Raw genomic sequence first — 27348 nt, forward strand, 5'->3', positions numbered from 1 at the left:
ACCCAAAAGCTACTGAGGTGCTGCCTCCTGCTTGAGTGCCTTTCTCTTTCTTTCTGGTTGCTTAATTTATTACCTATTACATTTGCAGATAAACAAACATTTCACTTTCAAATCAGGAAACTTGGACCATATACTTCTGAAACATCTGGTACTTATACTGAAAATACACTCAGTGAAACTGAGTATACAAAAATTGGAAACCAATCTAGAAAAAGTAAGATCTTACAGTGAAGAGAAACTTACCAACTTCATCTGGGTACCATTTAGTGGGGCAAAACTTGTGCAGTAGATAAAGATCCTATACTGGGATTGCATCTAGATGATGTTAAACTGAATTCCAGCAAACCTAATCTGAATACTTAGCCAAATTAAGGGTTTCTCCAAGGAACCAGTAACACATGGAAGTTATAAAAAGTGAAATTTGTATTTTACTTTTCATCTAACTGGCTATTTCCTTTCAAATATTTCTTGGGTATTTTTCCACCAAATGGTAGGAGTGAATTAACCAGACAATGTCAAATAAAAAGTACTACCAAATGTATCCCAGCATTTGGTATGACTGTGGGCAACCAACATTTATTGGACATATATACATATATATATAAAAATAGGACAAATATTGTCGATATATTGCACAAATATATCATTTTTTGGACAACCATGATATTTGAGGCATGGATTTTGATCATGGCTTTGCTTCTAGCTGCTATCAGGTCAGAAAACTATGGACCTTTGCTCTTTCACTATTTAACATTGGTGAAGGAACCCACTGGGACCACTGACTCTTGCACTTTCAAAACTTTGAGATTTTGCTTCATGCCAGCAGGGTGGACCACAAAGTGAGTGGCCAGAAAGAAAGGAGAGTTACCTCAGACCTGCGTCCCCTGTTGACGTAGACGCAGACGGGGCTGAAGGCGCCGCTGCCGCAGACGTACAGGTGGGTGCGGTTGTACGACTGGATCACCCGCACAAAGTTTCCACAGCCGTGCTGCAGGAAACACAGAGAACAGTCACTCCACAGGGGCAAGTGTTAGGAGATGTTGGGAACTCTAGAGAACATGACATAGAATTTTAATAGCATCACGAAAACAGCTACTGAGTTTGTTGGTCTCTAGATCTGGACAGCTGTTTCTTTTCATGTCATTTTGCCTGCTCTGGGAACTGGGCTGTCTCTGATTGAACACCACAAATGAGTTACAGAGGAGTCCACATAGCTCTCCTACTTCCACACAGCAATCTAATTTTCATTCACATATTTCTCCCGTGTGAGAAGAAGCAGGACCTCTACAGGAAACCAAGGCGTAACCTTAGTACATTTCCTTAAGGACACCTCTGAAACAGCCTCTTTTTCTCCCTGATTTGTTCAACATAAATGGAGATAATTAAAAAGAAAGCAAGTCCAAATATCAGATTTTGCTATTTGTATAAACAATTTATATCCAGAACTTTAAACTGAGGTTTGCAGTCAATTGTTGCTTTGTATGGAAGACCTACAGTGACATCTTCAAATCAGCATGAAAATTAAACCAGAATGTTAAAGGCCACACAGTTCACAGTATTGGATTTACATTTTTTCCCCTTCCCTTTTTTTATAACTCTTTCATTTTTTACTGTGATCAAGTGTTAATGCACTTTAGGTTGAAAATAGATTTTTTTTTTATGAATACATTTTCTTACCCAGATCCCAGAACTGCTTTCATATTCAACCATCCAAACCTCACCCAAGAAACTGTGAACTGCATATGTTTTATGAGCACAGGGTTGGAAACTGTCCCATCAGTCATCTTAATGAAAATCAGTAGAGTTAATCCTTGTTTAGCAGACTGCACTGGTTTATTTACTTTTAAAGGCATTCACATTTTTGGTTCAGCAGGAGCCAGCACCATACAATATAGTCTGAAAACTGGTGCACAACTGGCGTTTTCAGACTGCAGGCAGTGGGTACCGCCCACCCTCAGAGTGTGCTGATATGGGGTGCAGCCAGCCACAGAACTTCCACACTGCAAACAGCAGCTCAACACGCAGTGCAGCAACACCCCAGAACATACCTGGAAAAGTACTGTTACCTAGTTTGATTAGTAACAACCAAAAAAGGGAGGAAATGGACACTCTGTATCTTCTACCATCTGTCAGAGTCTGGGGGTGCATTCTGTTTACATCGCCTGATTTTCCAGAATTTCACTTTATAGATTAGCTTGCAAAGCATTTCAAAAGAAAACCAAACACTTCTTTCATTTTGCTTTGGCTGCACTCAAGGTGCTCTTACTTTATTGCCAAGTACCTAATTTGTGTGTGAGTGCATGTGGATTGCAACTTACTGTAGGATCCTTGCCAGCCATTTTGCACTCTTCAACCTTGTTTGCTGATGCTGGCCAGAAAATCTGTAAGGAAAGAAGTATTGTTCAAGCAATATATTTATTACATAATTAAAAAAATAAATTTCACTGCCTAACATATATTAATAGATTAATATTTAGATATAATTTCTGCTTTGATTATAAAGAAAAAAAGGATTTTTGTTGATAAATAAAACTATCTTTGTCTTAGCATGGACTAAACAAAATCAAGGGCCAGGTCTTTGGCTGATATATATTAAGTTTATTAAAAAATTTTAAGGCAAATTAATTGATTTAGATTTGTTTTTTTTCTAAATAAGAGAGCTTTTTCACCACTATTTTCTAAATTACTGCCCATCTTTACTTTTTTACTTTTACTGAACTTGTAGAAATTATTCAGACTAGAAACCAGAAGACTAAAATATTGAAAGAAGGGTTCTCATAACAATTTTTCAATTTTATCATCAAAGTTTTGGCTAGATTATGACAAAACCGACCTGAAATCTCAAGATTTCACATTGATTTCTTTCAGAAGGATTTTCAATAAATACTTCAATGTCTGAATGCTTATCTGTTTATCTCAAACTGTAAATATTTTGAGCTTCTTCCATTATTTATTTTGATTTTGAAATAGGAAAGACATCCATTACAAATTTATCCCCAGAAATCTAGTACGTGACAGAGACTGATAACATTTAGCCTCAAGATAACATAAACAATATCATTAAAAGATCTCTGTGTATATATGTACACACACATGTATATATATGTGTGTGTGTGTGTGTGTGTATAGAATTGTGGATTTCAATGTATATGTATATGGGATTTCTATAGATCTATAAGATCAGCAAAATGAATCTGTTGTTAAATAAACAAATGGAAAGACTGTGTGGAATTGCAGAGATTCATTCTGAGCCCAGTACTGGGTGATCACATTCACTGTCAGAGAGCTTTGTGTACTCTTCCTTTCTGTTGATTTTTTTTTATTCTTTATTCTCCAGGCCTACATAAGCTGTTGAAATGCCTCAGAGCTTTATACTGCAGAAAGTATTTCATGTTACAGAGGCCCTCCTATCTAATCAAACTCAGCACACAGGATTAAAGCCAACCTGCCAAGGACAGGAGGGGGAGTGCCATGCTGGGGCACAGCTCCTGCCAGACCAGGGTGGCTGGCTCACTGTGAGATGGAAATTAGCAAAAAAGGTCACAGAAGGTATTTCAGACCCAAGAAGGCAGCCCCATTTCAGAACGAGATTTGGGTACCATTTGGAGCAGGGAAGGATGCATTCACACCATAGAACCAGGAGCATTTAATTTAAATGTGTGCATTAGAATGAGCCTCCCTGGGCTCCCTGAACAATCAATTCAGGTGGACAGGCATGTCCAGAGGGTGATTCAGAGCAAAGCCTAATTTAACTGTGCTCAATCACTCTCTGGCAGGGCCCCTCTCTCTCCCCTGACACATTAAAAGCCTTGTCTCTTAAGGAAGGCATTTATCTTCCCAGCTGCATGCTGGGCATCGCTGCCCCTCAGCCCTTCTGAGGTACAGTAATAAAGCCCACAGATTAAAGGACTGGATGGATTTTGTGGAACATGGCCTTTATGGTACACCTTCAGGCAGGGTAGTAGCTGTTATAGTCTAAAACCAGGCAAGACTAAGTCTGTAGACAGGTAATAGCTCAACAGCCAAGCTTCTGGGCACACAGAACTTCTGCAGGTCACCCATTTCAAAAGCAGAGAGGCTGAATTTCAACCGGCTTTGGAGACAAGAGAGGAATCTGTAAGCACTTGATAACATTATTATTTTCACACAGAGGTTGCCTATTACTGTTTGGTGAGGGAACACAAAGTCCTTGGAAAATACCGTCTCAGTAAGTGAGAGAAGCCAGAAAACAGGGGGTGTCACAGTGCCCAAGAACCCAAATAAAATAACCAAACCCAAATAATGTCTCACCTACCCAACTGAAGTGCAAAGGCTGACACAGACATAACAGGAGACTGGAAAATAGTTCAATGATTAGGGTCAGAGCACAAAACATAAAAAATGTGTAAGATTAAGGACAACTCTGTCCTTGTTTTTTTTCCACATGGCCTGAGAATGATAGTGTGGATCTTATTCTTCCTTGAGGATTCTTCTCAAAGTGCATCTCTGAACCATCTTATCTTGGAGAGAAGTGGAAAGTGTCAAACCACACAGATTTTCCTTGTGAGGCCAGGCCAAGAAGAATATTGCTTGAAAATGAGTAAAAAGGTCAGTTTTAAACAGTGTTTGAGGAAGAGTGTATAGCTTCATCTGCATTGTAATGCAGATAAAACATGTAATGCATAAAGCAAGGACTAAAAACTTAGTAAGGTCTGGGCATGGACTTCTGCGTAAAATAATCAAATGCTATTTTTTTTGTCTTAAAAAGAAAGGCATGGAGTAAAGCAACCTCAGATTCTCAGAATAAAACTTGAACTTACACTGAGGGGGTCTTGGCTTATGTTGTTAATATTCAGAGACAGAATATGATCTTTACTCCCCACATAGATCCGATCCTGATCTTCATCCATCAATAATATCCTGTAATCCAGGGGGCTGTGGGATATCCTGTGATACTCAGAGGTCTTGGTTTCTTGCAGCTCTGAAATAGTAAAAACAGTAGCATAGTAAAGCAGTTCACTCACGTTTCTTGCTTCTCAGCTGCAATTCTTTCTAAATAAAGACATCTTTGGGCACAAATGGGGCCAGAGAGGGAAGAAAAAGACTCATTGAACACTAGATAATAATACAATGGCTGAGGTAAAACAAAGTTGCTTTTCCCAGTTTGAATACAATTATTTTGTACATTAAGCAGATAGACATAGCTCATAAAAATCAGGCAGTGCTGTTATTCATTCATCTAATTAATTCTTATTTTAATGGATATTATTATTTACAGCTTTGGCTCTTAAGGAACATAATTTATTAAATTAATCAATATGTTCAATACATTCTGAAGTTTATGACTGCAGAAAACCCACAAGATCAATGAGAACTACATAAGAACATTTTACCTCCTTTTCCTAACAGGAGGCTTCACTAAGAAAAGGTTTTTATACTTTTCAAGGTCAAGTTTTACTTTGTTCTTCATCATCATGTGTGGCTTACTTAAAAGAAAAAAATATTCAGTCAAGCCTAAATGTGTCTGTTCATTCAGTTGTTTGTTTACAGGTTTGGTCCAAACTAACAGAACTGTAGAAGGAGCTCTTATTTTTCTACATAAAATTTTTTTCAATAAAGTGAAGTGAAAACACCCTTTGATCCCAGCAGTGCAGGATCAGGCCTGTTACAGGAATATCATAAGCAACTGCAATAAGTACTACTTGCTGCCTTCAAGAAAGCTCATTCTTCCCATCTTTGCTTGGCCAATATATTTTGGCCCCCAGTCAGATTGTTTTACTTTTCAGTAATTACAGAAGGGAGATTTCTCAAGAGCTGAGAGTGGAAAAATAAAACCTTAATGATCAATTTGTTTTTGTTAAATATTTAACATATAATTATGCTTTCTTTCTTCATGAATATTAGGACTGAATTGTGTTCCCTGTGTACTGTGCATTTATATTCAAAATACACAGTACTTATGAAAATGAGCTCTGCTACAATGTATATTCATAAATGTAAGATCTGAGCCTGCAGTTCTCAGTTGCAAACTTTGTCTGGGACAATATGGCTTGTCACTGTTGCTAAAGGTTTTTTAAAATCAAAGTTTTTTGCTCACTCATTCCCTATGGAAAACAGTAAATGTCTTATACAAAATTAGTTTTCTGATGCTATTGATATTTTATAAAGTAAAACTCTCAAAACAGAAAAATTTCTGTATATGTGCTCTATTAAAAAAAAAAAAGCACCAAAAGAAGTGTGAAGTATGAACCTTCTCCAAAACACATATTTAGCTGAAAGTAATTTTTAAAAATTACTTGGAGAGTCATTTTTAATAGCAGGCAAAAGTTGAAGTCCTAGGATTCATACCTGTCTAGTAGAGAACTAATGATTGAAAGAACATTTATTAGAATATAATTTGCATTGATAAATATGATACATAACTCCAATTAATTTTTTATCATTGTTAACTAGTTCATAGGAAGATGAAAAATATCTCCAGTTACTAAAAGATAATTGTGTTCTGATTAATTTAGATGTGAGACAGCTTTCAGATGAGTTTCCCACATGCACTTATTTATGGTCATATAAAAAAAAAACCAAATACAATCAAGATTTACAATCTGTGCCTAAAAAACCGAAAAAGAACTTGTTAAGTATATATGAAAATTGTTCACAGTACTTTCAGAAGGCTTTTTTTAGTGCTTGCGAAATCAAGAGTTTTTCTTCCCTTTAAAAAGCTCCTCCCAGTAAGTTTTTAGCTAGGATTGTCCCAGGCCCCTGGGAGACTCCCCAGCACAGTGCCATTTGAAAAGTGGCCTCTGAAATTCTCACAGCCAGTCTCAGGCAGTCATGCTCATCCCTTTTCCTGGGGCATTATTAACTGTACCATAACACCTGGCAGCTGTAAGGTGAAACTGAACCTTCTCCTAACTGTACATTTGATATACCACAGGGTAAATGTGAGCACAGTGATTGCACAACAGAATGTCCCTCCTGGCTGCCCCACTGACTGACAGTGTTGACAATGAGAACACCTTGGCTGATGTAAAAGGTCATCATGATCATGATGATTGCTTTCAAACAAGAGATAAAGACAGCAACAGATTTCCACAAGTTCCATTCATCAAAGTCCATTATTTTCTTGGAATTTTAACCTCTTTGAAATGGTATTATTCTTTCCAAGGCTCCTGAAAAATGATCTGCCTCCATCAAGTTGCTGATGCAAAGAACACCTTATGCCAGGTTACTGGACTATGGAAACTCAACACCATCCGTAAGAGGAAGGAAAGCTGTGAAACAAATACTCTCACACTGATTTATTAGTTTTATTTCTTTCAGTGCTGAAGCTTACAGATCATTACACTCTGTGAGCTACTCAAGCAAGTAGGGAGGGAATTTATAACTAATCAAATTTTATTTTCATTTAACAAAATTTACCATACAATCATGCAAGAAAATTCGATTTTTTAAAAAGATTTAATATTTAGTTGTTGTTGCTTGGAGAAAGCAGTGGCTGCAAAGATACTGTATGGTCTTCCACATCCCCTTCCATCTCTCTCAAACAGAAGTTTTTGGCAAAAAATGAAGCAGACATTTACTGACATTCAGAGCAAATCTATTCCATGCTTTGAGAATTTAACTAAACATTGAAAGCAGAAAAATCTATATAGAGAATGATGCTACAGGCAGCTCTCTAAATATTAAAAAAAATTGACAATAAAACAATATACAAGTAACTTTCATCCTTAATGATGCAAAAAAAATCTTTGCTCGTAGTTTTTCTCCATCACTTTTGAATTTTGCCTTTCCTTAGGGATAAAACCAATACCAGCCTGAGCCCTACTGTAAGAAATCTGATCTTAGAGGACAGGTTGCTTTAACAAAGAAACAAAAGCTTCAGTGAACTCTCTTTCCAGATTATGCTTATTATTGAACTGCACATTTTGGAGATCCCAATGACTGGGAGTTTCCTCTGTACACAGCTTACTGACAATTAGACAGTTTAAGTCCTACTCTTTAATTATCTTTCTAATGCACCACAAAAATTTAAAAAAAAAAAGTCATGTTCTCACAGAAGAAATAACAAAATATTTGTGGAATATCTATTGCTGACATCACAAAAGCCTTTGTAACAAACCAAAATATTCTCACCAAAACAAAACAATTTCAGCTATTAGAAACAGGGTATCCAGGGAGGTGTAGTTATCTCACACAGCCAAACTGTCCAGCCTGCATAAGGATAAATGAGCTAGATCCATCAGGTAGTCTACTGAATGTCTTATTTAATCACTCAACCTCAAACTTTCATCACTCCTTAATTCAAATTCACTGGAAGCACAATGTTGAAAACAGCCTGGCTCTCCAAGACTAAGGAATATAATCTCTAATATCTAGATGCAACACTCTAAGCAACTTCCTTGGCTGACATCTTATAAGGATCTTTGATTCATTTGTTACTGAAATTAATGCAATTTTTATTAGGACCGTCCCAAAATATAAATTCCTTTTTGCAGACTCACATAATCACTCATGCCAAACATTCAACATAATCAAGAATGATTTCAATATAATCAAGAATTATCTTTATGTTGCAGGGTTTGGTAAACTGCAGCCCTGGCATGCAAACATCCCTAGTCTAAATTCAAAGCGCTGAATTAATCCACTGATAAACTGTGGATACACCATGACACGTGAGAAACTGCATGCAGTCATGCCTGCACTCTACCATCCCTGGACTCTACCATCCCTGCATTTCCAGCCGAGCAGGGCTTCTTTCAGCAAGACCAGGATGGTCTGTCAAGCTTTTAATTTAGGATCCCCTGTGGGAAAGTGCAAGAAATAATGTGCTTTCCTCCTCTTTCCTGCTGGCATAAGGATTCAGTCTCAGAAGGCTGTTTATGGGGAAGTTGAGAGCAAAAGCAGAGATTTGGTGTCTATGCTTCAGAAACAAGCAGGGAGTAAAGCACAGCAATCCATTCACACACAGCACCACGAGGATGGGCACAAACTCAGCTTTCCAGGAACATGGGCTGCATCTCCCCAGGGAACCTCTGCTGCCCAGATTGGCATGGATTTTATGTAGCCCCATCTAGTGATGTGGAAGTCAGCAATACAATGCTGTTTTATTTTACATTCTCCTGGGGTGTGGGGCGCACAAATCACACGCCTTGTGTACATCAAGCAGCAAGCTCAATGTTAGCCTCTGATTATGGAGGCTGTAAAACTCTCTTTAGCCTCATTAAGCCTTGAGTTTGTGCCAACAAATATGCCAGCCCATGCCAAATGTGAGACTGCAATGTAAAATCTCACCTTCTAGGAACTGGAATGAAACCAAATTTCTTTTTTTTTTTTTTTTTTTTTTTTTTTTTTTTTTAATACAAGTAAGTATTTAAGTAGAACAATGTTTTTGCTTATAGCATCAGATGGAAATGATCCCCTTCTGCCAGGTCATGTTTAAAAAGGTGAAAAAGTAATTTGGATGTACGGACATATAGATACTATGCATAATGTTGCTATCATTGAATGGAATGGTTATGTATTTTAAGAATGTGAGTGATATCTGAGGTATTTGCAAAGTTACCAAAATCATTTAAAAAACCCCAAAACCAAAAAAACTTCAGCCAGAAGAAAAGGTCTGCTTTAAGTATTTTAAATCTTTTTCTTTCTACTTTGTATTTACAAATCTCTATGTTTTGTAACATTTTAGCAGAAATGACTGGAAAAGATTTAGTTAAACAATATCAGATTTCATAGGAATCAATTTTAATTACTGTTTTCTTGCCTTTATTCTAATTTTTTTAGTGTAAAGACATGGAGGAAATAAATGCATCCTTTTTATAGTTTATACAGTACTTGTGGAAATAGTCTACTATAATACTGCAAGTCTGAGAACACCAGTGACTACTGTTTCAATTTGATGTACGGAAAGAGAACAAGTAAAACCAGAATATTTCTTTTCAAAACTTCAGAATGAGTCACCTTTGCACCGTCAATATTCCTTTTCTTTGAAGAATATGTATAGATTCCTTCTGCTTAAGGGGCTGAGGTAAGGGAGCTGCTGAAGCATTTTGCCACTGCTCATGCAGTGTTCAAACCAAAACCCATCCCTCAGCCATTCTCAATCCCACTGTGAATGGGGACACAGTCATCTCACCAAAGAGCCATCAAGTAGCCACATGTGCTACTGGTCAGTCCCTTGTGTGCCTTAACCACACAGGGTCCAAAAAGGCTCAGATGGACCTCTGACCTTCTCTTTATCTCTTCTTCATGCATGAGAGTTTTTATCTTTTCTTTACTGCTGTTACAACGAAATCTGGCTTTTTATATAGGAGGTAATAGCTTCATAAGAACTAGAAATCTGAGATGTGAACACTTGCTTGCTTCTGAATCCATCTGAAAGGGGTTTAATTGTATTTTTATTAAAAAAAAGAGCAAGTGAAAGGGGAGAAAATAGATTTACAAGTGCTCATAAAATCACATGCTAACTAATTAACAAGATTATTTGAACAAGAGAGAAGAATGGAGTTCAGACAGTACAGGCTGAAACAGAACCCTCTTTTTGCCCAGGGCTAAAATGTATAATCTGCTAGAAGGAAACTTAATTGCTGCATTTGGAATGAGAGTAAATAACAAGGAAATGTCAATGATATCTAAATATGATCTGGTTTAAATATACAGCTTGAATACTTGTGGGTGTACTTGCTACGTGAGTTGAGAGTAAAATTTAAACATTACTGGACTGAGATAGTGAAGTCTTTTACAAAGGGAAATCAGAACACCAAGGTGAAGTCTTCAGAGAATCAGGCCCAGAGGTGGCTCTAGCTTGTCTGAAGAACAATTTGTCACCTTGAGCAGCTCAACATATACATTAGGAGCAGTAAAACACTCAATAGCTCTTTGTGAAGGGGACCATGTGTTGATAGGAAAAGACATACCAGTTAACAGTTGACCTTAAGCAGAGCGTTCACATATGTCAGTAGACGGATCTTTTTTTTGTTTCCCAATTTGCAAGACAGAAAAAGCTCCTGAAATCCTGGTAACTCACAGACTTTAAAAAAATCGCAATCAAGTATTAACTGCCTTTTAACAAGTTGTACCAAAAGGGAAATAATTCATGACAGAGTGCTGTTTTATTAAAATTACTGAAATCTGTAACAGAATTTTTCATCTTTTATTTAGTACTTTGAAGGAAAAAGGAGGGGCAGATCCTCTGAGGTGTGGGCAGCTGCCAGTTTTGTGCAGAAAGAATGTGCTTTCAAAGCAAAAGCAAACACATGAGAAGAGAAAGCCACTTACTCGTGTGTGGCAAAATGTATTAACGTGGCTTTGTGGCACACTTATCAACCCAAGACACCCCACAACGTTCCATGCCTCTTTAGCAAAGCTTCAAATTATGAAGAAGAGATATGATTTCATTTTCACAGATGTTGTCATGTGAAATCATACCACATTCCACAACAGAAAACCCACTCCAAAACAAAGAGGAAAAATGTGTCAATGTTTTCCAAACTGCAGTTACACAGCTATCCTAAGTCTTGCCAAATATTCCAGTACTGAGATTCCTTCATTGAGCATTATGCAAGACCACCCACACCCTCCAGCCATCTAGTCTCACTAGGCTGTAGACACTTCTGGGCATAGTAACTTCAGGTTATTTCTCCATTTACCTCACTGTAAAGCTCGAAGAACTCCTCTGAAGTCTGTATAGGCATTTCAATAAAAACACTGAAAAGCAGGCTTCCTTTTTTTAGCAAGTAGTGTGCAGTTATGATTTTATAGAAATGTAATTTGCACACTTTATTTCAGAAAATGCTACAAATACTGCCATTCTACAGAACTTTCCAGAAGATATCCTCTTTTTCAAATATTACCTTGTTCTTTTCTGCTTATTATTATCCTGTCTAGGCCTTCTTCTCATTTTTGGTCCCAAAACAAAAGGGACAACTTTGGCAAGCATGGAGAGCCTTAAAGACAGGCCAACTGGGTTTAAGATTACTGCAGCTGAGTTATCCATGTCAGATGGGAGCCAGTCTCCTCCAAGTCCTGTGTGTAACAAGCCTGTGTACAACAGCTCTGCAGCATGAAAGCTGCTCTCCAAGAGCTGCATACTTCAAAGTCTGCACAGTTACACAGAATTTACCCTTTGGTTGCTTTCCAAAACCCATGGAGAGAGAGGGCCCTTGCCACACTGCCCAAAGGCTGCAGAAGCTCAGCCTGGGTGCACATAGTTGCTTTGCCATTGGCACTAGGGATGTTTTTGTTTTCCAGATGCAGGAGTGAGAAGCTTTTGGTTGCCAAGTATGACATTATTCTTGAGACAGAGTGAGGAAAAAAAGCCGCACCCCTGGAGAAGTCAGACAGATTCCACATAGTTTTACTTCTTCTGGGAGAACTATATCTCTTCATTGTAAAGTCTTGTGTTTTCGCTCTTCTTTTTTTTTCTCTAGTGGGCCACCAATCACACCACTGGAAGAATGGGTGCTCTCCTTCCTGTGATGCTCAGGCACACAGAGAAATGTTCCAGGCAGTGATCAGACTAACTGGACAGCTAAACCCCTGACTGTATGCAGACACTGAAACTCTTTGATACAAATTTACAGAGAGATATGAGAAATGGAAGAATGTGAATTATTGTAGCTGTCTGCTCAAAAAATTAATTAAGCTTGAAGCTTGTGATAGTGTCCAAGTGAGAACTGGGCAACAACATGAGATCTGGGAACTGTTTTTCCAAATCATACATCTTCATCCCATTTGCCACTGGGAGAACAAGGTCTGAGCGGACTTCTTTTTAGTTTTGAATCTCATCCCGGCTATTTCTTTTGTGATAAAAGCAAACCTTTTAAGGCTTAGGTTTAAGTACCTGACTGTTTATTCCCCACAAACAGATGGGTCAAATGATGTCAGCTGAGATATCTTTAAATGTTGGGAAGGGAAAGAGAGGAACAGGGCAAGTGTAAGTAAGGGTGGGTCAAGGGTAAGTTGTTTTATTGCTAGAATTGTCCGTCTTTGCAAATTTATCTTTCTGTTCAATCTAAGTGAGTACTTTGCAGAGGTATCAAGGTAATCTGTAGACAGTGAAGACAGAATTTGGCTTTTGCAAAACTGACAGGCACTGGGGAGTAGCAGTGTGCAGTTTTGAGATGTTAATACATCCTTGCCGATGTACCAACAACTGTGATGCCGAATTGTAGTGAAGATCTATCAAATGTTTCAGAATAATCAACACTTGAAATAATGAAAGTATGACAGCAGTCTCCCAGCAGTCTCTTCTTTTCTGACTGAAAAAGCTCTTAACACCAGCTCACATGCAGTTCTTTTTCCCTCTGAGCATATTTTCACTAAGCTGCTGAATCATTTGTTACCAGAGATAATAAAAACTCATTGAGAAAACACAGCTCATCCACTGAAAAGTTTCATTATGGCTTCTCTAATAAAGTAAGAACCCACCTCACTCTGGCAAGGCAGAGGAAGCCTTTCCATTACATTCCTTTCTCTCCCTCAAAGAGCAACCCCCCCAGAGATTTCAGCAAATCTCTCTATGTCTACAATTGGCATTATTGCCCTTGCTGCAATAATCCTTGCTTTTATTGATGTTACCAACTGTACTGCAACTTTAGCCATACTACTTTATCCACAGATCTCCTTAAAACATATTGTTCCTATCTTCACCAGTCACTTCTCACCACTACTCTGTACAAAACAGGACAATTTAGTATATGCAAGCTTGGTTACAGTTTCATTATTATTATTATCAATTTAATCAAATTAGGATTAGCTATCAGGCAAACATCAGGCATAAAGAGATCAAGCTAAATCCCACTGCTTAGCTTCCATTCATTCTTCATTAAAATAATGTAAAATTTACCCAGTTATGAACTGAAGAATTTTTGGAAGGCAGTATTTCTCATTCAAAAGAATTACAGAAATAAATTTATTTCAGTTGACTGCTGAACTAAAGGGTAGTATTTTTACACATTAAAAACATTTGAATTTAGTGGGATACTCATAAAAACAGCCAAGTTGCCCATAGCAAAGCAAGCAAAGAAGTTTATAGCATGGTGGGTATCACACACAAATAGGTAAAACACTGCTTCTTTTTTGGTGTGTTTTCTTGTTTCCTCAGTATCAGTATGTCAAAGGGATGCATATACCTGGTGTCTACATACTCTTGTCTATATATCAGATAATCATCTCTGTATATCAAGTCAAGATAGTTAGCAAGCTCTGCTTTACATCTGGGAAGGATAAAAGAAACACTTATTTTCACCCGACTATGTGAGAAAACAAAGCAGCTGGAGGTCAACAAATGGCATCCCCTGCTCAGTGAACCTTCCATGAACCCCTAGTTCAACACGATGCCAGAAGGGTCATTATATTGGAGATAACAAATTTCACCAAAAGCAACTGCCACACTCAATTCCACAGTCATGTCACAACTGCATTTCTCCAAATCTTCTATTGTTATTTCTATTTACAGAAATTTTAGAATAATAGAATACTTTTCCACAATATTCTTAATCCCTTTTCTTCTATTTATTTGTTATTCTGTATGCTTTAGTAGAGTACCCAGTGTACTACCCCTTGTAGCTTAATTTGAGCTCTTGGATTTAATTTTATTTTGCAGCTGCAAGGCCACCCAACCTTTTCCATTGACAGGAAGCTAGCTGCTTTCTGGACGTGGGTGTTTGGGATGCTTTCTGAAGCCAAGGAAAGTTTGGTTTGGGAGAAAAGCAAAGGTCAAGCCTATCTTTAAATGTCTGAGCAGTTGGTTCTTTTTTTCTCTTGAAATAGATTTTTCTGGTATATTAAATGCATTCAATTCCATTGGAGGAACAGCCATGTGGTTTCCTCAGATTGTCAGATTGCATACTAAGGTATTTTTTTTTTCTTTAAATTACTATTATGACCCAATCTGCTTCACTGAATATGGGGCTTGGCCACATCCCCCAGAGGACTTCAGTGGTTGGACACAACTGGAAATTATTAATTTCATCATCACTGTTTTCTGCTTATGTTGCTGAACATCATGGACTGTTATGAGTTTCATATTAAATACAATATTTTTTTCAGTAATAAATTCATTAAGACGCGGTGAGTTTGTTTAAATGTCAACTTTAAATAAAAACAAAATATTTCCAAGCATGTGCGCAGTAAAAATTATTTTATTTAAACTTAGCTTTTTTTCTGTATGGATTTGGCTCTGTCATTGCTAGGTGTCATTTTTAGGATGTGGCTGTCCCCACTGCTGGCTGCTGGGAGCAGGAGTGCTCCAAGCCTGCAGGCAGCCATGCTCAGTGGGCAGCAGCACAATTGCTGTTTAAACACACAGAACACAAACGTTTTTCACTCTTTTTTGCACCATGAAGACTGACACAAAGAGTGAATTTAGGAGCACATTCCAGAGCTGCATGCTACCATCAATCTTCAAGTGGTCACCAGCTGGTATTTGGGTGCACAATAAAAGTCATGTTCAGTGGGCTGAGCACAGCCTGGTGGATTAGAGTCCTCTCAGCTCTAAATCCTGTTCTGTGGTATTTTGCTTTTTGACTTAAGACATGTCACATAAACTCTCTGACTTACATATGTAAAGTGAAGGTAACAGTTTGGTACTTATTTGACCAGGTTGTTTTTTGGATTGCACTTTGTAATGTACAAAAAAGCCTTTGAAATGAAAATGAAATAGCTGGAGGAAGTTATTTCAAATGTATTTCATATGCAAAAAGATATGTTTTTTGTTTGTTTGTTTGTTTCAAGTCCAGATGCTTCAGACTTAATAAGCTCAGCCAAAACTCTGGTTTGGATTTAAGAGATAATTTTTATACTTTTCTGTTTATATTTAATCTGAATGGAAAACCATTAAAATAAATAAACCTTCTGCAGTCACTCACTCCATGTTTAAACTAGACCTGCCATATTTATTCATCAAGATCACCATTTAGAACTTGGCCAAAAGTGGGGGAAAAGTATAAGAATTCTCTTGTTTGCATTCACACAGATATGAAAAAAAAAAGATAAAACCTTCTTGTTTATATTCAACCTTCAGTTATGAAACATCTCATGATTAAAACACTATCTCTTTCAGATAATGGGAGGCTCTAACAGAACTGAGCAATTAATGTATTTGGATATGCTGAACAACAACAAAGAGAAAAAAAGAAGACAAATCTTTGCTTCCAGGTAAAAAGGCAGAGGAGTGAAGATGAGTAACATACTCTATAAAATACTATGTCAGCCTCCTATAGGTCCAGTATAGAAACTGGAGGTCCTAGAAAGGAAGGACTCAATCAGCAAACAAAACCTGAAGGGTATTTAGATTCCTGAGAGATTAAAATTGGCACACTGTAGGTACAGGATAGGAAGTGGCAACAGGATAGAAATCAGCAACAGTCATCCACTTATCTCTACAGCAAACTACTCCCTGTAGCAGAGGATGATGCAAGTGCCCTCAGCACAGAACTCTGTGCCCTTAATCCTTAAACAAAAATTGCATTAATTTAAAGGCAAAAATCATAGATTGTGTCTCTTCTGTATGCCCTGTACTTGTATTTTCGAAGCACAAGCAAAATAATATGGCTATTCATTTGAAGTGTAATGCGCAAATATGTAGAACAAAGGAGATTTGTTTCATGATCAGAACAGGGAGCTAACTATATGTCAGAACTCCTGGGCACTTGCTCTCTGACCTTGAACAAATCTCTCACCCTCCATTTATGTCAGTTTAACCATCTGCTATATGTTTGTAACAACACTTACCTGTCTTTCAGAATTACTATCAAGTTCAGTTAATGTATGTTTGTTAAAAAAAATCAAGTTAAAGGCATTTTAATGTTCAAGGTAGTATTCTAATTCAAGCTCCTGCTAACCATTTAGGCATATTGCATAATACATTTAAATCACTCTATTTTACAGGTACACAAGCTTTAGTGCTTCTCTTTTGTATAAAGCAATTCTGCCTAATGCACAATCCATTTTAGCTCCATTAAATAGATGTCATGCATTTGACTGCTGAAGAAAGAAAATATCTACAATGTGATTGTGACAAAGCAAATAGAGACAGTTCTGAATAGCTTTTAATCAGAATTTGTTTACTAAAGGCATGCTAACTTCAGTAGATTTGGCTGTGAGAAGGAATGCCAAATAGTGACCTTTTGAACTCACACTGAATGGAAAATATTTTCAACAGGTTTAAGTCCTTTAGCTGGTGTTTATTAAATAGGGCTTTCACTATTATACAAGACATATTTTGACTAGTTCCCTTAAATAGCTTCACCTTCATAGCATTCCACAGTATATTTTCATATTTATATTTTTACAAACTGTTTATCAGTTATAAAAACTAACATTTATTCTAATAACTTCTAGCTTTGTTAAATGATCTCTCATAGCTGCTTCTCTTGCTCTGTTTGCTATTCCATGCTGGGTTACTGGGCGGTTTACTGGCACTGAAAGTTCATAGAAGAAGGGGTCTCTTTCATCAGATGCATATTTAGTGTAGAATAAATAATTTAAACTTATTTTTATGTATTTTTGATGACAATTTATTATAATGCCTAAGTATTAACACTGAAGATACGACAATCTAATGATACTGATCTTTTCCATTTGTGCTACTAAAGTTATCAAATCTACTCTTGCTATGTGAGTATCATTAGCCTAAGAATTAAAACACTGTAAAAAACACTGGATTTTATTGTCACTGACCAGTGTCTGTTAACCTGATTTTTCACTGCATCACTCTGAATGTCCAAGTCTCAACACCAATAAAACAAACAGAAAACCACTGGCATAAAATACAGTATTAAAGCATTAAGAATCAATTCTCAACTTTCCAAACAACTATCAGAAATAAAGTCTCCACATTTATTGTATTTACCAGTTGGCTGCAGGTAAAATCTAAAAAAAAGTTAAAATATTAGCTCAGGGTGAGAAATGATCTAGAAGTTCAGATGCTTGGGTTCTAGTCCTGATATTATAAACTAACTTAGAGCATGGACAACCATCTTCAGAAATGTCATCTTCAGTTTGGCAACACCAGTCAGACTCTCCTGGTACCCGAACCCTAACGCAGAACTGAGGAAAGCACAAATACCCAGATACTTTTGAGGATATTTCAGAAATCCTTCTGTCTTTTTTTTACAGCTATCACAGACAATTTGGTGCAGGTTGGTAAGGCCTGACAGCGCACATCAGGCTCACCAAAGAACTTAGGCAGAGAAATGATTTTGTTCGGCATGCCTATACACCTTAGTCAGCCAACCCGATGCAAAGAGAAACTAAGAGAACTGTGCAGGGTTTTCCACATAGTACACTTTACATCTGTGAAAATATCTGAATATGAGCTTGGCTGAATTTTCCTGAATTAATATTCTGAATTTAGGCTCTTCATCCCCACCTAGATGCCAGCTTAGTTGCCTAACTGGCATATTAAATTCATGGTTATACTTCCTTGCCATACTGCACTTCCTTTACTCTAGCTTTAGTCATGTCACAACTACTTTCATCTCTTCTACAGTTAAATTCTGTACAGCAATGACACTTTATGTACCAAAATAGGTCCTCCAAAAGAATTCTCAACACATTTCATAACAAAGGAAACATGCTGGAATCTGGGGAACTATGTTGTCCCTTTAGTACTTTATTCTGTTTCCCACGTGCTACAAGAAAGAGATGATGCAGATATGAGAGTGCTATGCTCAGAGGTCTAACTCCTGAGTCTACTTGAGGCAAAGTGGGCTGTCCCAGACTTGGCACTGCCTATCAAAGGCCTGCGCCTTTATCATGACAAATCAGTGCATGCTTGTCTAGAAATAAAACAATGCAGAGCAAATGATTAATGATTTACAGCTTCTGAGATAAAGTACACGCAGAGAAGTCCATCCTTCAGTGCTCCTTGTACCAAACGAAATGGTCAAAAATCCTGCACTGCCAGAAAATGCATCAACTTCTTCAGGCTTAAAATACTGAACAGCCTTCACTGCCTTGTGAAGGCTGACCTAGAACAGAGACTAGATGGAGCTAAAGAATAAAGTAGGCATTTATTAGGAGGCCTCAATAGATCCACCTTGGGCAGCACAAGAGCTCAGCCAGGGCTACACCCAAGGTGAACCAAAATGGTCACAAAAATGCAGGACCAGTCACAGGGTCTCACACTTTTAAAAGTTTTGGTCCATTTACATATTGGAGTTAATTGTCCAATTACAGCTCCAGCCCATGAAGTCCCATCCTTCTTGTTCTTCTTTCTTCAGTATGCTCCTGGGCCTGAGATTCGGATCATTTGTCCTTGGTGCCCAGCTAGAGAAGGAATTGTTTTGTCTCCCTACTCTGTGAAGTGAGCTTACCATAACCTAATATGAAGCTCAGAACTACACACTAAAGCAGTGCAGAATCTGAAAAATATAATACCTAAACCTGAGGCATGAACACAACAAGATGATGAGGGCAGTGTACTTCAGCCTTGGGCATGAGAAAAGGGAAACCTTAACAATCAATTACTACTCTGGGGAGAAACATTCTGGTGAATGAGGGAGAAAGAACAGTAACACAACAACATAAGTCATCCAAACCAACATAATTTTCTCCTTTCTTATTGATTTCAACCTTCTTCTGTAGGTTCCTGTTTTGTTTTGTTTTTCTCTAATGACTACAAAAGAAGTCTGAATGATTAACTCAGACTAGATATCAAATATTTGCATGATTACGTAAGAATTTCCTGAATGTGATAAATTTGAACTTCCTCAATATGATTAAAATACAACTTTGCCTCACCTGGTACCTCAAGGGACAAGTGTAAAAGTTAAAAGTAAAAAATCTGAAAACAGTTAACTAAAGGGTTTCTTTGTTTCAATGACTGACTTCGGGCCACTGAAATAAAAAACGATCTAATTCTCTTTAACTGTAGTGAACTCAAATGTAATTGTATCAAAATCCTCCAAGCAGGACAAAAATCACACAGACAGGAGTATGACAAATTAACTTCTTGGATTGATCATCTTAGAAAGTAAGTGACATATGAGGAGAGGAAGGAAGGGAGGGCAATAAAATATCTGCAATTTGAATATATTTGCATTAATTTCCTGATAACATTAGGTAGTCTATCCCCCTGCCCTATGCACACTAAGCCAAAGCAAACCTGCATTATTTGTCCTGAAAACACTATTCACAGAAGCAATCAGAAGGGGACTTTTCATAGATGCCAAAAAATAATCATGCAAGTAAATGTTTGCAGGTTCTGTCAGGCTGCACATATTTAGATGCTGCTCACAGATAAATGATCACTGTCCAGATCATGTGATCAATACTGGTTTTCTCCTTCAGTTTTGCTTCCCTTTCTCCTGCTCTCTAATAAGGTAAAGGACTATTCTCTCAGCTAGTATGAACTTATGCATACCAAGTGATATGGTAGAGCCCAGGTCCAAGTGATAACATTTCTTTTTCAAAATTATCAAATGCTGCTGCTAAATGACAGTTTTTGTTCCATGTCTTGGCCCCCAACTTATTCATACACTGCAGAAATTCTGCTTCAAGTAGCTGATACCAAAAATCCCTTCAGTTGTTCACATAGGGCATTTTAAATATCTTGCAGAGTTATTAATAACTACTGTATTACTGTAATTAAAGTAAGACCTATCAATTACATTAAATAATAACGTTAGTGTGTGGATGTCTGCCTAGCAAGTGAGTAGAGAGTGCAATTTGTTTGAACTGTTTTCTCTGCTGCAATGATACTGTTACTCAGGAAATATTAGTACTTAGCTAGATTTAATTGAACAAAGAAAACTATGTCAATGGCCTTGGGGAAAAATTCTAATCAGAAATGAGTAAGTAGTTAAACAAGCTTGCCTCCGTACTGAAGAAAAACTAAGAATATAAAAGGCATAAAACAACTGTTGATGATTAGATATGAAGACATAAAAACATGCATTACCAGTCTGGAATAGAGGAAATATTGAAATATTCCCAGAATCTAATCTCTTTTGCTATATTGATGCTGTTTAGGTTTTGTCTTTTTTACATGTTCTCTGTGTTCTTCACACATATATTTGTAGGTCTGTAGTCTATTGTATTAGTGAACTAGTTTTCCCACTATTTTTCCATGAGATTTTCTTAAGCAGAAAGACAAAACAAATTCCAGAGCTCCAAGCTCTGGGAGGTACAAGGCTTTGTGCTATCTTGATTCTTCCTGGGAACCAAGGCTGAGACCAACTCTCCCAGATACATCCTCATGGACAAAGTACAATTAGTGCTGAAGGGGGGCTCCGGAGAAGGGGCTTGACCTGGGGGGAAATTGCATCACCCCTTGTCTTCCTAATAGGTGCTTTTTATCAATTATGCTAATTACCTAAAACTTATAAAAAATGTACTCACCCCTGGTCAGGGGTGGGCTTTTATGGACATCTTTCCATAACTGCTCCTGAAGGCCTTCAAATAAAGAGCCCCTTTTATATTACCTCCTCACTAAAATTATCTCGAGTTTCATTTCCAGGTTGGGCAAAAGGCAACACTATGTCAAGGTAAGAGAACTTAATTATTGTGGGTGTGTATTTCAGCATATCCCACTGTGATAAGGGCCATGTTATTTCTGATTCCATTTCATGACACGGATGATGATGCTCTTACTTCTTTTGTCTCAGCTTGTGAATTCATTAAATCAATACATTTTTCCTATGTCTTGCCTCTGAAATGATAGTGAGTAGTTTATAAAAGTCAATCGATTCAGCTTGTAGCTGGCATCAACCAGGTTCTTCTTATTGAAACAACATATTTCTTGTAACAAACACCTCTTAGATTAATTTGAGCTCTGCTACTGGCCAGATGCAGAACCACAGGTGCATCATTAGATCTGTCTACTTCTCCTTCTGGCTTTGGTCTGTCTTGTTTATTTGGTTTATAAACTTCTCAAGATGGGGCCACAGACAGCAGCTTCTGCATTCCTGTGAAGAAGGACAAGGGTGGCATATTACGTAATTTCAGTTCATTGCAATATCAATTAAAAAAAAAGTTTTATAGTGGCTTAAATACTTTGGAAAGTATTATAAGCACCCCTTCCTTCTTAATTAGTTTTTTTAAAAAGTGCTTCTGGCAGAAAGATTTTATGTCCCCAGTTTGCATTTTGAACTGCCTGAGCATTGTTCTTATTGGAAACTTTGGTTGCCTCCTGTCTGCTTCATCTGCTGAGAAGTCCAGGGTAAGCATGTTATCATTGCCATTGAGTCACTCAACCCTAGTAACAACCCAAACCAATGCCAAATCCTCTCTGGCTGTTAGGATTGCAAGTAATCTAAGCATCATCTTCTGGACCAAATCAGCAGGCAAGGAAAACACAGGAAAGTGATATATTAACAACTGGCTTTGAATATTAAGCAAGGAAGGTCAGTAGAAAGTCAAAAATGTCTTCTATGGCAGCACAAACCACAGGCCCAAAGTCAGGATTGCCACTAAGTAACCACAGACCTGCAAACATTCTAGGAGGAGGAAAACAAGGGTATTCTTCCCGAAACAAATGGCTCCATTACCCTTTCTGACTCAGGGAAACAAAAGCAATTTCGAGTGGCTCAGGAGCTCTATGTTAAGAATTCCAGGTTATCTGAAGGCAGGGGTGTGGCTTGCACTAGTCTCTTGTTTGCACTAATAAAAGCTGAACTCCAAAGAGGTGTGAGTTTGTACATGAGCTGATTGGGCAGGCTGGGCAGAGTCAGCTCTGCTGCAGGCATCCAAGGTACTGAATTTAGGAGATCAGTTTGTAGAAGCTCTGTATATTCCCACTGAGAGGAAAAATCAGACTGTTAAAGAGAGAGGGGGAGTAGCTTAGATTCTCTAAAGCTCCATGTGAAACTGCCATGATTTATTGAGGTGAAGCAGAACCCAAAGAGATAACTCCACTTTACAGATGTCAGTTTGCTTGATCAGCCTAAGGTCATACCTAATGGAGACAATTTTAATGAAATATCAGAACAGTGGAAACTGTAACTCCTTGAACAAAACATCAGGCCCATAGGTCAGTGGTTATGTATGTTTTCTTGCAAGTATTTAAAAATTCTGCAGGGTCATCCATGTCTCTTACAGGAATCATTGACAATATAAAGGCAACCAACTGTAACTTCAGTTAATAAAACTTCCAACTTCCTTTTATGCCCTTTCAAAGAGATAATCACTTTGAGGGATGATCCCTCCTCTCTAGATCTTTCCCTTTGCACTCACATCTTTGGCAATCAATGGAATTCACAAGATTCCACTGAAAGACTGGTGGCCATATTATCCATAGGGCAAGGCTGGAAGATTGAAATAAAGCAGGAACTTCTAAAAAATTTAAAAAGCTGCAAGAACAAAATAGGGGCAAGTTTTAATCTGATACAGTTGTAATATGGTCACCTCTGGGAAAATATTAAGCACTTTGAGTTCAACTGAAAACATACAAGAATTTCCACTAGGAGTTCTCAGGAACGCAAACTAAGCATCTTTAAATGCTCAGTTGGATCAATTTTTAATTTCAGGTAAAGAAGAAAGTGAAGAAAGACAATCACTTTCGAGGGAAAAGAGAAAGCAAGGAAATGATAATATTGGGTTATTTATTACAAATGAAAATAGTTATTTCAATGTTTCAAAATACACAACAGTGTCTTACTGGAAGACAGGAAGCTAAATCTTATCTGGTTGTATGGAAACACTGGGCTGCCACAATAATGTACTGCTATCCCAGCAGAGGAAATAATCAACAAGAAATAAGAGAGTTATGGGAAAAAAAAAACCCCAAAAAACACCAAATCAGAAAAAGAGCAAAACCAGAAGAAAATACCTTTCTAGAAATAAGATTGTCAATACAGCTGAAAATTGGTTTGCACACAGTTTTCTTCTTCCTACCTCAATACATGTCTATGCTTGGACATGTTTAAAAGCAGTCAACCTCAAGAATCCCTCTAGGTTAGGGATACAAAGAGGAATTGCAGGAAGATACTTACCATAAAGCAAAGATGCTAATGTATCTACCTGATAACTTATTTGTCAGCATCAATTTACTTCAGATCGAAAGCAAAATTGCTACTCTGCACAGTAGAAACATAGGGCTGAGCACAAGCATCTGTCAGAAACAGTTGCACCTTTGTAAACAACTCAAAGAGAAATCAGAAATGTGAAGAGTGATAGGAACTCACCAAAAGTCATCCAAGACCATAACTGAGCGGGGCACTTACTGCCAAAGCCCACTTTCATGTCCTGCTAGATCCAAGATAGCACCGTGGCCTTTCATTACACAGAGGAACAAATCATTTGGGAACAGTCACCCCTAAGGAGGTTGTTTGAGGCAGAGACAGGATCCCTTCTTGGAGCTTTAGTGCTCTTTTGACTACTCAGAAGCCTTTCCAGTGGCCTTGGAGGGACCAAGTGTCCTGGCTGTGTATTTGCATGGGTAGGAAGTAAGCAGCACATGCGTGAGGAGAAAAATGCAGAACCCCCTACTTTAAACAGCCATTAATGGTTTGTGGCTTAACTAAAAATAACAATGCCTGCAAATACAATCTGAATTTGTTTTTTTCTTTACGGGCTCAAATTATGCTGTGCAGTGACCAAGACATTTAATGAGATTGAGTCCCATGAGGTTCACATTTTACTGGCCTGGGAGGATGGGTTGGTTGTTCATCCCTGGAAAACTTGTCAGAAGGAAGTTTTTATTATAAAGCCCACGCTAATAAACTTCACTCCTAGCCTCCCACGTTACAGAAAATCGAGTTAAGAGATCATTCAGCCCATCTGCCTCTCCTACCTCCTAAACATGCCTCCCTTGGGTTTTAATGCTATGTATTTCAGTTAGTTAACTGTTACTAATGATAATTTCTGAGGAACAACAGAAAGTTTTATGTAGGCAAAAAGAAGTATCTTTTCTCCTGTAAACTTAAAGGAAAAGAAGATTCCCAAACAGAGATATTCTGGAGATAAATAAGCATGCAATCTAGCAATGGACTTTTCAGCACACAACAGCCTCCAAGGAGGGCATATGAAACAACAAAGGCTTTTTACTTCCACACCTTTTCACCAACATTCAAGTGCACTGACAACTCTTCCAACTTGTCTTATTTGACATTTGTTACTCTATACTTCCTGTGCTTTGCACTGAAGGTATATGAAGCTATTTGTTATTTCTGTTTCCTACTAGCAAGGGATTTATGTCACTGCATTAGAATGCTATTACAATGAATAAACTCATCACCACCCTGAAAACAAAAAAAAAACAGGGAGAATATGAAGAAAAAAGAAAACCCAGATGCACAACCAGAGAGGAAAAAGTTCTAAAGTTCCCAAAAAAATATATATTTTGGCCATGTACAAGTATCTTGGCCAGCCAATATCCCAAATGTAAGGGCTTTGGTCCAATAAGTAGAAGAATTTTTGAAACAGCCACTGACACATCCAATTGCAGAGATGTGCTTCAAAGCAAATTCAGAGCATGAAAAGGAATGTATGTTTGCTGCCATGTGATCAGAAGGAAGCAGCAGGATCTGCTGGTCTCCACTTAACCCTGCCATCCTCTTCCACACCAACAAAGGAAGGTGCAAATTTTCATTGCTCTTATAAATATCACTGCCTTGAGGAATATAACACAAATTGAAAGCTCAGACAAATTATTTTTTTAACAAACAAACAAACAAATACAGTTGGCAGAAAAGTGCTTGAAGCAATCTGAATAGTGAGACAAACATTTTTGACAAACACTGGCCTACACAGCAGGAGTATAACTAAACCTGGTTCAAGACAATTTCTGCAAAAGGAGCTCAGGAGTTGAAGATTTAAGAAAACAAAGTCACTGGTAATATGAAGATCATAAAGCAATCATGAAAATTAGCAAACTATTTCTGTCTTGTAACAACAGAAGACCACTCTGTACAAAATAAAACAATAAAAATTTTGCTATTCCTCTAAAATAAGGCCAGTTACTAACATTCCAAGAAAACTGAATTTCTTCCTCGAAATCTTACTGAATGTTGATTCCCACTGTTCTACTAGAAGAAGAGCTGAAGTCTCATGGGAAATGTGGCAGCACCTCCAGTTTATGTGGAAGTGGTTTGATACTTCCTGAAGCCCAGTAAATTTCAGAGTTTCAGATTCTCTCTTTGACATGAACTTAAGCATGATGTCAGACAGAGAGAGAGTCAATTATCAACACAGAGTCTGACACAGGGCTTGGTCCAAGCCCATTAGAGACCTCCCAAGTTTCTGTTCCTGGACACTGCAGGCTCCACAGGCGGGGTCGTGTGAATGGGCGCATCCCCCACGTCAGGGCACTCGCAGAGGGCAGGCAGGACATGCCGGCTGGGGCTGCAGCCAAGGACTTCTGCAAGGGAGCATTTCCAGAATGCACTCCTGAGCTCCTCCTAGCCTGATCTCTGCCCTGAGAGCCCATTTTCCCAGTGCAGCAGCCAGCCAGGGTGTCCTGGCACACACTGCTTCAGAAAAGTGTGACATCCAAGGAATTGATGTGGGGATTACCACATGGATGGATCATCTGTATAAAGCATCTGCCTTATCAGGTATAGTATTAGTGGCAATAGAAGAACTTTGTAGAAAAAAATGCAATTCAATAGAAGACTTTGTTTTCAATAGGTCATAAAGACAGTGAACTGATGCACACTTCCAGGAAGAAGGAATCAGTCAGAAAGGACTGAGCACAGACAACATGAGAGTTGGCCTTCAAACTTCTTGTGTTTATCACTGGCAAATTATATCTTGACTTTTCTCATCCCTGTAACTGACTGAACTGTAAAAACAAGCCACATGTGATAAAAGTTTCCCAGCACAAATGTTTCACAGAAGCTTCATTTGTTGCCTAACACTACACAGGGAAATAATAAATCCTAGTTAGTAATACACCAGTGCTTATGGACTCATAATATATTTGTATCTGTTACAAGTAGGATTAAGTTGTATAAGCTATACCTGCAGGCTAAATAATAGCAGTTTTAATTAATTTCTTAAGCCATATAAAGTATTCAGCTTTCTAAGTACAACAATTCCATTCATCCAGTCTGACTGGATACCAATAATTGCCTAACAGCAAATCTAGCTATGAGACAATGCAAGCATTCAAATTGTAAAATGTACACATAGCAATTAGGTAATATGTTTAGAATAATAAAGCAAGTTTTCATAGTGAAAAAAGGCGATAGAATATAGCATATAAAAATAAAAAATACATGTATTATTGCATTTGGTAAACAAACTTCTTTTCTCAAAAAATTATTTCCTTCTCCCTCAAGGGAAGCACACAGCCTCACACTCCTTGCCCAGAAAGAGCTCTAATCCTGCTTGCTACACACACCTAGGGAAAAAGCACTGAAATTGCTTACTTTTTGGAGGTTTTCATCTTGAGTAGGAGTGGCCCACTTGACCAGACAGAAGGAC

At 37.8% G+C, this 27348-nt stretch overlaps 1 protein-coding gene across 2 annotated transcripts in view; it reads right to left on the minus strand.

Annotated features, from left to right (window-relative positions):
• SEMA3C (semaphorin 3C) overlaps positions 1-27348 on the minus strand; it is a 117877-nt gene that overhangs the window by 47026 nt on the left and 43503 nt on the right. For both annotated transcript variants that reach the window (XM_030961134.1, XM_030961135.1), the window contains exons 3-5: positions 4800-4960; positions 2319-2381; positions 869-988 (exon numbers count right to left, since the gene is read on the minus strand). In XM_030961134.1, coding sequence (XP_030816994.1) covers positions 869-988; positions 2319-2381; positions 4800-4960 — 344 coding nt within the window. The remainder of the gene's footprint in view (positions 1-868; positions 989-2318; positions 2382-4799; positions 4961-27348) is intronic.

Source organism: Camarhynchus parvulus, chromosome 1A, assembly GCF_901933205.1.
Source record: "Camarhynchus parvulus chromosome 1A, STF_HiC, whole genome shotgun sequence".
Lineage (NCBI taxonomy): Eukaryota > Metazoa > Chordata > Aves > Passeriformes > Thraupidae > Camarhynchus > Camarhynchus parvulus.